At 59.2% G+C, this 10,813-nt stretch overlaps 5 protein-coding genes across 5 annotated transcripts; all 5 read left to right on the forward strand.

The window, feature by feature from the left end:
• Window positions 1–729: 729 nt before the first annotated feature.
• LDBPK_361170 (hypothetical protein, conserved) lies at window positions 730–2,349 on the forward strand (the record flags this gene model as incomplete). The annotated part of the gene is made up of 1 exon (XM_003865185.1): window positions 730–2,349. The coding sequence occupies one exon, from the start codon at window positions 730–732 to the stop codon at window positions 2,347–2,349; it is 1,620 nt and encodes a 539-aa protein (XP_003865233.1).
• A 1,496-nt stretch (window positions 2,350–3,845) lies between these two features.
• Window positions 3,846–4,925, forward strand: LDBPK_361180 (hypothetical protein, conserved; the record flags this gene model as incomplete). Its single annotated transcript, XM_003865186.1, has 1 exon — window positions 3,846–4,925. One exon carries the CDS (start codon window positions 3,846–3,848, stop codon window positions 4,923–4,925), a length of 1,080 nt encoding a protein of 359 aa, XP_003865234.1.
• Window positions 4,926–6,088: 1,163 nt separating this feature from the next.
• LDBPK_361190 (hypothetical protein, unknown function) lies at window positions 6,089–7,456 on the forward strand (the record flags this gene model as incomplete). Its single annotated transcript, XM_003865187.1, has 1 exon — window positions 6,089–7,456. The coding sequence occupies one exon, from the start codon at window positions 6,089–6,091 to the stop codon at window positions 7,454–7,456; it is 1,368 nt and encodes a 455-aa protein (XP_003865235.1).
• Window positions 7,457–8,573: 1,117 nt separating this feature from the next.
• Window positions 8,574–9,491, forward strand: LDBPK_361200 (short chain 3-hydroxyacyl-CoA dehydrogenase, putative; the record flags this gene model as incomplete). Its single annotated transcript, XM_003865188.1, has 1 exon — window positions 8,574–9,491. One exon carries the CDS (start codon window positions 8,574–8,576, stop codon window positions 9,489–9,491), a length of 918 nt encoding a protein of 305 aa, XP_003865236.1.
• An 801-nt stretch (window positions 9,492–10,292) lies between these two features.
• Window positions 10,293–10,811, forward strand: LDBPK_361210 (endonuclease/exonuclease/phosphatase, putative; the record flags this gene model as incomplete). Its single annotated transcript, XM_003865189.1, has 1 exon — window positions 10,293–10,811. A coding segment is annotated over one exon (519 nt), but the record flags the coding sequence as incomplete, so codon positions are not given.
• Between the last annotated feature and the right edge of the window lie 2 nt (window positions 10,812–10,813).

Genomic DNA, 10,813 nt, shown 5'->3' on the forward strand with positions numbered 1-10,813 from the left:
CCAAGGCCAAGGCCATCCGCGCGGAGGTGGCCGAGCGCAAGGCCGCCAAGAAGTAGAGCTGCGCCGCCTTTCTTTCCATGAAGCGAGCCGGGCCTTTCTTGTTGTTTCGTTTGTTTCTGACCATCATTTCGTGAGCGTAACAAAAGAAAAAAGACGTGTGTGTGTGTGTGTGTGTATGCCGGCATGGACTTCTTCGCGGCTTCTGCGAAGGATCCCGCTTCGGTGTTGCGCCGGCAGAAGGCTGCATCGTCCGAGGCTGAACCACGTGCAAGGGGGTGAGGGGCGCGCGGCGGTTTGCGGATGCGTCGAAGCAAGCGCCCGCGGTTCCATTTTTCGCTTCGTGTGCCTCTGCTGTCCCCGTGAGTGCCGTCTTGGACGCCTTTTCCAATGGTGCACGGTGTGACAATCGGAGGCCGTACTCAGCCTCTCCTGCCGGTGCTTCTCTCACCTCGCCTCGTTGGCGCATGTCGCTGCCTGCATATATATATATATATGTATTGGGCTCTCTCTCTTCAATCTCTCTCTCTTGTAGTGCTCTCTTTTCTTTCCTCTTTCACTGGTCGTTGTCGGCGGTGTGCAAGACACGTTCTGCGCTGTTCCCGTACGGAGGGGCGGTGCATGGCGAATAAAAGTGCCCGCCCCGTGCCGCTTCGGCTACCCCAGCTGTAATGAGACGCGTGCAGCGAGCTGCCCTACATCGAGCCTTGTGTTTTACGCTGTGGCCTTGGCATGACGTCGACCGTGACAGCCGTGAACCAGACGCAGAGTCTGGCGGCGATTCGAAACTTTGTGCGCGCCTCCGTTTCGTGCATCACGTATGCAAGGGGGCTCTGCAGCGACAATGCCTATGAGCAGCGCCCGTTTCTTGGTCTTCCACTCCGCCAGCTCATACCATCAACCACCGAGTCCGTCACAATCTCGGAGTGGATCGAGAAGGGCGCCTTTGACGCCCTGAACCGCAACTATCTAAAAGAGATGTCTCTGTGCGTATACGACGCGGCGTGCCGCGAGCTGCTGGAGAGCTACTGCTTCGGCTTCAACTACACCGGCGACGGAGAGCGGGCGCAGATGACGCTCAACGCCGCACAAACCATAGCAGATGGTGCCAACACGACGGCAGTCTCGCAAAGTAGCGGCGGCGCTGTCGGCATACCCACATACCGCAAGCGGCGGTGCTCGAAGCAAGAGATTCAGCACCTACTCACCTCAATCCTCGAGCGGCTGATGGATGTGGTGGAGAGTCTGCCGCCGATGCTCTCTGAGCGTGTTCTCACGATGCGCCTCACCTACTATGACGCGGTGACCCCCGCTTCCTACGAGCCTCCCTGTTTTGCGCCAGCCAGCGAGCATATGGCCCGACTTTACCAGGACGAGGTCAAACACCATGTGCATATCGGGTCCGTGGACACTAGCCACCACCTCTTCTCCGTCGCCATACGGCACCCGCTACTGCAGCAGATTCATAGGCAGATGACAGGCAGGACGACGTCGGCAGTGGCAACAGCGACAGGAAGAGTCCCCCTTGCCGTGGACGAAAGCGCTGCGGTCTCGATGCCGTCTGACCCACTCCGCTCTGGATGGGAGAGCAGCTTCTCCTCAGACCCGGCGGTATCGAGCGCCCTGGCACCAGCTGGTGCCACAGTCACGCACGGCGTGGTCGCAAACCACGTCTCATGTGGACGTCTCCTTTGCGCCGATGGAGAGGGCGCCGCGTTTGATGCGGAGAGTGCTGGGGAAGAGAATGCTGCTTGCTCCTCGCTCGGCGAGGTGAGCCGGGGCAGTGCTGGCAGAGCTCGCACCGGCGAGGCGCTGCGACCTTGCGAGGTGGCGGCGCTTGACGGCGTCCACCGCTTAATGGAGAAAAGCACGTCCGGCGGCGAGCGGCGCTTGCTAAGGCCGTCGGAGCTGACTTACCTGCTGTTTGCCGCGTTCGTCTTTACAAAAGCGCCGAGCGCGCGTGGTGGCCGTGGAGAATTGAAGGCTGACGAGGTAGAGGCCTATCGTGTGCTACGCTGCCCCTTCGATGTTTCTGCCGAGGCAGTTCTGCTCGTCCTGCAGCGGCTGAGCAGGGAAGATTTCCTGCAGCCCTGCAACGCCCGCGGTGCACCGACTCCGAAGAAGCCGAGGGCGCAGGACGGGAGCACACCCACCCCCGCAATCAGAGAGTGGCTTGTGCCAGACCCACCCGCATCGCTTCTCCAGCAACTCATGCAGGTCGATGCGTTGACGGAGCTGCTGACGCATGAGTCGCACCTCGTCCTGCAGGAGCTCTCTGTGTATCTGACGCGAGAGGAGTGGCGAAGGGCTCCTCGGGCGATGACTGCCAAAAGGCGACTTCGGGCCGCATAAGCACCACAGGTGGGAGTGGAAAGCGGCGGTCGTCCCCGCTGAGGACTCTCATCGCGCGCCGTGACGCGTGTGATGGCACCGTTTAGATGTCGCGGCCCTCTGCTGTCTCAAGGTGCGCTCTGCTAACGGTTTAAATTTTTTTTGTTTGTTTGCTCGATTGCTGTTCTACTTCTGCTGTTCACGTGCCACTGCTGCTCTACCTATCAAGCAACCGAACACGGTGACTCACGTTACCCATCGTTGCACATGCCAAGTTGACGCGCTATGTTCATTCTTCTATGGAAAGGGGGAGGCTTGGGGAAAAGGGTGGAGCAAAGGCTCACTGGTGCCTCGTTCCGGTGTTGCTCTTCTGCTTACTCTGTCGCTGTCCCTATCGCTGACGCTAACTGGCAATGCCGGCTCACCTTCAGCCGCGAGGGTGCCTGGTTGCCTCCCGTGCTTTCCGCTCTCTCACTATCTCACTCCTGCTTCACCTCCTTCTTTTGTTGTGCCTTTTCGACCGCCTCACCTCCACGTCGCCGATGGCGCCAATCGTGTTTTGCGGCGCTACCCACACTTTTTACACATGCTGCCTTCGTCCTCCCTGCCATCACCGCAATCTCCGCACGCGCAGCATTGGCACGGTAGGCAGAAGAAAGGAAGGTGAAGGCACTGCTTCTTCTTATCCCCAGCTACTCGCAGAGTGTCCTGAGCCTTTCAACGGCGCGGCTGCACGTGCGCGTGCGTTTGCCTCCCACCTCCACCTTCGGCCCTCTATCCTTCCCACCCCTACTCCTCCCGATATACGTAGTGCCGCCTTCCGACCCGAAAAGAGGGCCGCAGACGCCTTCACGCTTTTTCTGTTTTGTGTGCTCTACGGGCGTTTTTGTCTACGTGCGTTAGCCGTCACTGGAGCGAGGCGGCCGCGTGGCTTTTCGCGGTGAACGTCCGTCTTTCTATAGTGTTTTACTTTTTGTTAGGTTTCTCCTTTAGAAGGTGCCGTCGGAGCCGCCTCCCCGCTCCTCCCAGCACCACCACCGTCCTCCTCTGTCCCTGACCTCAGCGCCTTTCTACACCGTCTCTGTTAGGATCGACGTCGCTGCTGTCGGCCGTCTTTTTCGTTGCTGTCTTTCTGTAGTTCTATCTCCTAGGTCTTGCCCTCTTGTTAGCCCGTTATTCGGATTGTTGTCGCTTGCCTGTCTCCCTCCGCTCTCCATCTCGGCGGCCCTCTTGACCGCAGCTGCACACGGTCCAACGTAGCCACCCGACCGCGTATCTTAGTTTTCCATTGGAGTACTTCTCCCCGTAGCACGCCGTACCTTGCCTGCTCTGCCCCTTTTTTGTTTTCAACTTGTTTTCTTTTTTTTTTTTCTGCTGGTGTGGCACCTCTCCGGCTTCTCGCGCTTTGCGGTCGTCTCCGCGTGCATAGGGCCGCGTGACTTCTCTGCGATCGGCGCATAGTGCGTGGATATGTGCCCTTCCGCCGCGTACGCCCTCTGCTGTGTCTAGTAGCTCCAATGCTCCGCTGTGCATCGACGTCGCGTCCGACTCTAGCGGCGCTCCCGCGCTCCGCCGGCTCCGCAGCCGCTAGCAGCGCTGCCTATGCGGCGGCTCGACGCGGGTACCACGGCTTTCAATTCGCCAGTTTTCATGGCTGGACGCTGCCGTACGGGGGCAAGTCGACCCGTGTCACGAAGGAAGAGTTGGAGAGCCAGCGCTTCTTCACGCAACGACCGCGCGAGAAGTGGGACTACCACCGCGTCGACGAGAACATCAACTCCCAGTCCGAGTTCCGCAGTCGGGAAGGGCGTGAGCAGTTCTACCAAGGCTCGCGCGAGGACAACTCGACGATGAGCCACGGGAGTCTGCACACGCCGCACAAATACCGACTGTACGAGTACTTTGACGAGTACACAAAGCCTGGCGTGGACAGAAAGGTAGCCGCTGCGTACGCGGTCAAGGAACAATGGGATGCGGAGGAGTTCTACTACCCCGGCGAGGCGTGGCAGCGCAACCGTCCTGGCTTTCGTAGTGTGCCCAAGGAATTGCTGAACCGGCAGACCTGGTACCACTGGTCGCACACGCTGACCAAGTGGGACGAGATTCAGCCTACCATCCGTACCCGCTCCTGGAACCCAGACTGGCCGCCGCCGGGGTATGAGGTGCCGAAGTTGCAGTGCAAGAAGGAGTTCTACTTTGGCATCGAAGAGGAGGGTCTTGTGTCTGAGGTGGAGCGGTACAGCTGGTTCCGCTCGTGGAGCGACAACAACATGCGTGTTGGGTGGCGCGAGATTCCGTTGTTCATGATGCTTTTCGGCACACTCTACCTCTTTGCCCGCAACGCCATGTCGGTGACAGCGATGCGGGCGATGAGTAGCAACATGTACTACCCTGGGCGCAGCTTGATCCGCCCGTTCGGCGTGCCAAAGGACTGGGAGACGGAGTGCTTCTGGTGGCAGAGACCGCTCGAGGAGTTCCCGAACCAGGACCAGGTGTGGTACTGGACCCAGGCGCGCTTTGGCTACATGAACCACATCAAGCAACGCGACGCTCGCGAGAAGGCCATGGCCGACGCGGAGGCGGCAGCTACCGAGTAGTTGTGGCTCGACCGAGGGTCCCACAGCTGCAGGCGCTCTTTCAGTGAGCCCTTATGAGTGCTAGTGTGTGGTGGGGTGCGCATCATGGTCTGCGAGAAGTAGGCACCAGCGCCCAGGCTACTGGGTAGGTGTGTTGTGGGATGAAAGGGGTGTGTTCGCGGGTCTCTTCTACACTTGGATGCTTACGTGTGTGCGTGTGTGTGGGTGATGGGGTACTTGGGTGACCGCCGGCTGCACAGACGTGGCTCTTTCCTGCCCTGTTGTCCACCGTTGGCGACGCACCATGCCCTTCCTTCTCGCCTTTTTTTTCTAGCGCGTTCTTCTGATGGATGACTGAGCGCTCGCTCTCTTTCGCTTCTTCTCTCTCCGTACCATCATCTCTTTCGGCGCATTTTTTTTTCGCGCGCGTGTGTGTGTCTGCGTGTGCGTGCGTCTTGGTCTTTAGTTTGCGACGTGCAGCGCGCGCGTGATCGGCAAGGAAACGGAACCGCCAATGGACCAGCGTTCAAGTTTTGCCATTCTTTCATCCGCGACATGCGGTCCTGCGTCGATTGGGCTGTTCGAGCGTTGTCCGACCTGGTTTTCCTTATGCGCTGGCTTTCTATTTCTGGCATGACAGCCAAATTCTCATACGCTTATGACGCTCTCGCCAGATGGAATGCTACTCCGGACTCCGGAAACCAATTCTCGGAGGGCCGGCGTGCTCATGCAAGCGCTGCAGTGTACAGGTGTTTGCCCATGCGCTGACTGTTGACCGCCTTCTCTCTCTCTTTTGCTCTCTCGACCTTGCCCTGTCCCTGTCTCTCTGTGCTTCGTACATGGCGCGCAACAGACCTACGGCGCACCGCACATCTCTCCTCTCCGGGAGGCGCAAGGTCTGCCTAAAAAGGTGGCGATCAACTCCCGCTAGGCAGTGAAGGGGTGGAGGAGAGACATACGGCCCTCGTCGGCGGCTCACACGCGCACGCACGCCCTCAGCTGCAATGAGGTACTGGCGCTCACGCCGTGAGCGAGGAGGCCGATGGGATGGCTTCTCGCTATTGCTCGTCGTGGGGGCGCTGCTGCTACTGTCAGCGAGTGTGAAAGGCGGGATGGCGCAAACAGGCAGACACGGCGACGGAGCCGTCGGACCATTTGGCCCGCTAGCGCATGCTTTTACGACGATGCAGTCGTACCATCGTCATATGACGCTCAGCTCAAACCCTGTCGTCGTGTTCGTCTTTGACCATCAAGGCTCCGCGGTGACGAACTTCTGGGCTCCACTGATGCAGAGCGTCTCGAAGGGGTTCGATGCGTTTGGGATTGAGGTAGCGCACGCGCCCACGTCGTCGGAAATCGGGCAACAGCTGCTAGGAGCCATGAACGCCGGCAGTGGTGGTCCGATCATCCTATTCTTCCAAGGCGTCGGCGACACGCCGGCTGAGGGCGGCAAGGCATTGAAAATGCCCATTGCGTATGAGGGCAACATCGATATAGCGCACATCATGTCGTGGGGTCTGTCATGCATCTCCTCTTCGGTCACGCATCGCGTGCACAACGACGTCGATCTCGCCCGCTTCTTCGCTCAGTACCCTCAGTACCCCACGCTCCCGCATGTGCTGTACTTTCCCTCCACGAGCTACACCCCGGGCGGCTACCTCGCCCTCAGTCAACACTTTGCCCTCGATGCTGTGTTCGGCGTCGTGCCGAACGCGTTCGCCGCAGCTAACGCGACTCTCATTGCACAGCGGTACAACATCACTAGCAAAGATGAACTACCCGTCCTGCTGGTGCTTCACAGGGCCGCAGCGGACGATGGCGGCGGCGCCGGTGAGTCAGACCACGTAGTCCGAATGCCGGCGACGGCCACCTCGCTCTCCTATCGGGAGGCGCTGGCGTTTCTGTCGACGCACATCACGGACACTGTCGCCGCGCTCGTGGCGAAGGCAGAGTCTACGCAAAATCAGCACTTCCTCGAAGTAGCAGAAAGCCGCCGCGTGTACATGATGGGACAGCTGATTGAGCGGCAGCTTGATATTGCGGAGGAGGAGCGACTTCAGATGGCACGTGAGCCGATTCTTGTGAAGGACCAAGCTGCCTGGGCGAAGGAGTGTGTGCAGCTGCCCAAGAAGCACCGCTGCCTCGCTGCCTTTGTCGACTCTGCGCAAGATTCGGCGGCAAAGGACAACGCTGTAAAGGTACTTGCGCTTGTCTCCGTCAAGCTACTGGAAATAATGGGGCGTGAGGCGCAAAAGGTGTCGCTCGTCGTTGTCGACCGGCAAGGTAGCGATGCCGTGCGCGAGTACTTTGATGTGGGCCATAACGGCTTCCCTGATGTACTTTTCCTTTCCTTGGACCGTCCCGCTAAGTACTACAACTTTGTCGGCACCTTCTCCGCCGAGGGCGTGACGCAGTTTATCGCGGCTCATGACGCGCAGCTCACACACAAGGACGTGCGAGGCGGACATACCTTTATCCCGCGTATGGTGCCGAAGCTGGAAGAGGCGGTAGCGGTGACTCGCGGCAGCGATGAGGATGAAGACGACTTGTAAGATGGGCTTCTGCGAGGTGTCTTTCTATTCTGTGTTTCTCCTCCGTCTCTCGCTCGCTGTTTTCCGTGAAGGCGACAGACGAGAAGGGCGGTAGCCGCGTTTGCTGCCCGGGTCGGGTAAGCGTCTCTTTTACTTCTCCCTCCACTCCCCTCCTCTCCCGCTCCCCGCTGCGGCTGATGTGTGCCTGCCAGTGGTGGGGCGTAAAGCGCCGTGCATTGGGGCTGGGCCGCTGTCTTTTTTCTTTTTGAATGCCTTCTTTCTCCTCTCTCTCCTTCCTCCGTTGTCTTCCCGTCGTCTTCCCGCCGTGTGTTCAACACCGAGCGGATGGTGCGTGGAAGGAAGCGGAAGGGAGAGAGGGAACGTGAGGGAGTTGCGTGTGAGGGGATATCGGCGATGTGCCTAGAGTGGAGCGGAAGAGTAAACCCGAAGCAGACAAATATAGAGAGAGTGGAAAGGAAAACAGGGGGGGGTGAGGATAGGGAAGAAGCTCCTGCAGCGACAGCACCAGCTCTCGAGTCTCGCTGCCGCAGAAACAAGAGTTTACGGGGGCATATCGCTCTCTTCTTCAGCGGATGCCTCGGCGAGCTCTTTGTGCCCTCCCCCTCCCTCCCTCCCCCCCCCAAAGCGGTTAGGGGAGGGGATGCTCGTTTAGTCTACTGCTTCTAGTTGTCGTGCGCAGCTGTGCAGATGTCCACTTTACTGGTAAATGCGTGAAATGTCACCATCCTCATCTCTCGTGCTCAGCGCCGCCAACGCAACGCCAGGGCTACTCGGGGGCATGTGCCTGGCATGATCGCCCTCCTTGACTCTATTCTCCTGCCCGTTCAATCCCCCCCCCCAACTGCGGCTTATTCTGCCCTCGCCACTTCGACCTTCTTGCTGGTAGTCCGATGCAGGACCGCGATCTATGTTTTCAACGCTACTCTGGCAACAAGAAACTCAACAGCGAGAAAGTGACCGCGCGACTCTGCCGGCAACCCCTCACGCTGACCATCTTGGGCGCACCAGCCACATGCGACAGCCGCCCTGATTTAGGCGCTTTGCTCTTCTGCGTGACCTCTCCGCCCTCTTTTTCTTGTGTATTCGTCTCGCAGCCTCTATCAGTAGCCCCTCTGCGATGCTTCGTTGCACCGCCTCTGCGCTCTTCAAGTCGCTTGCCGTGTGGGGCGGCGGCACGATGGGCAGCGGCATCGCGCAGATCACAGCTCAGGCGGGTGTCCCGGTGACTGTGGTGGAGGTCTCACAGGCGCGGCTGGACGCGTCGCGCAAGGCGATCGAGACGTCGTTGCTGCGCATCGCCAACAAAAAGTGCGACGGTGATCAGGGCAAGATGAAGGCATTCGTGGACACGGTGCTTTCTCACGTCACGTTCACGACGGACGAAGCCGTGGCTGCTGGCGGCGCGGAGCTGATCATCGAGGCGATTGTGGAGAACATCGGCGCGAAAAAGGAGCTCTTTGGCCGCCTGGACAAGATGGCGCCGACGTCGACGGTGTTCTGCTCGAACACGTCGTCTCTGAGCATCACGGAGATGGCGTCCGCAACGACACGCAAGGACCGATTTGCCGGCATGCACTTCTTCTCGCCCGTGCCGATGATGAAGCTGCTCGAGGTGGTGCGCACAGAGGAAGTGAGCCCAGCCATCATCGAGCAGCTTACCGCCTTCGGCAAGAAGGTAGGGAAGATCCCTGTTGTTGCGAAGGACACGGAGGGCTTTATCGTGAACCGCCTTCTCGTGCCATATCAAATGGAGGCGTGCAGACTGGTGGAGCGTGGCGTCGCGACTTTCCAGGATGTGGACACTGCTATGAAGTTCGGCTGCGGCTACCCGATGGGACCTTTTGAACTCTGTGACAGTGTTGGCATCGATGTTATCAAGTTCATTGTCGACGGCTGGCATGCACAGTACCCCAACGAGCCGCTCTTCAAGCCCTCGCCCCTAATCAATGAACGGGTTGCCGCTGGCAAGCTGGGTAAGAAGACTGGCGAGGGCTACTACAAGTACGACAGCAAGGGCCGCAAAATCGAATCCTGAAAGACGATCTTTCCTCCACTCATTACGTTCTGTCCTGAGGCCCCGGCACAGCCTTCTTCATGCGTGCAACGAGTACTATTTTTTTTTTTTGATTTCTGCCGCGTGTGGAGCCGTCAAGGACAAGGATGCAAGACATCCAAACCATATCGGTCCCGTTTTTTTTTCTATTGATGCAACGCATCCCTTTGTGCGCCTTACGAGAAGGAAGGGGTGTTGTGGTCTTGTGATTGTCTCGAGCTTCTCCTCAAGCGATCGTGCTCGCTGCTTTCCATACTTGATCGCCCTGCCCTCTTCTGTGTTCATCGCTGATGCGGGGTGTCCGAGGGGCGTCACTGTTAACTCGCGATTCGGCTCTGCTTTAGTGTGAGATGCACCGCTTGCTTTCTTTCCCCTTTTTTTTTTCTTGAAAGCACGAAGTAACTTGGGCAAAACAGCAATTTGATGGCACCATGCGTTCACGTTAAAGTTCAGTCCTTCCCGGGCAGCGATGCTGCGTCGTATGTGCGTGTGTGTGTGCGTGTCTTCATGCGCCGTTCTCTTGAGCATGATGTATTTCTCGCTCTTCCTGCCTGTGTCTCTCTCGTGTTTTTTTTTTCGTCCATTGCCGCATTAGCGCCCCCTGAATACGGGGGACAGCGCAGCCTGGTATCATCGCGTTCGGTGCTCACTCTTTGTGAGGCATCCAGGGGCCTGCAGCGTACCCACGGGTATGGCTGCGGGCACTTGGTGTCGGCGGACAGCCCTGTGCTGTTTGTGGCCAACCGAGACGTGAGGTTATGATCACATGCGTACGAGCTCACTATGAACCGTGTCGACGGTTCAGCAAACATTACCGAAAGCAAAACTCATACCAATGCGCCTCAAAGCGCGTGTGTACGAGACACGCGGCATCTCTCCTCGATCCGGCCGGGGTGGGCTTTCACGGGGCAGAGATGCCGGAAGCGGGATGAGAGCACTCCCGACGTGCACCGCCGAGTCCTCCAGAGCCTCCCATGTGAAGCGTCACCGCACCACGTGATGGCATGCCGCGGGTGGAGGCGACTGAGACGGAGAAGCATGGCACACAGGCAGGATGTGCAGGGTCTCGGAGGGGCCTGGCCGGGGGCTGGTGGCCTTCCTCCCTGCGCGCATCCGGCATGCACGTGGAGCACCCGCGGCGTCCGCCCTCGAGCATGTCACCCCGGACGCGGGCCGCTTTGCCGCGAGGCATGCAGTCCACACCGCGTCTCCGTCTGGCGCCGGTTAGACGCGTCTTTCCATTTCAACTGCCGGACGACTCGCCCCCCGCCGGGGGGAGGGGGCAGTGGCGCAGGAGGGGGGGG

Source organism: Leishmania donovani, chromosome 36 (assembly GCF_000227135.1).
Source record: "Leishmania donovani BPK282A1 complete genome, chromosome 36".
Classification (NCBI taxonomy): Eukaryota; Euglenozoa; class Kinetoplastea; order Trypanosomatida; family Trypanosomatidae; genus Leishmania; species Leishmania donovani.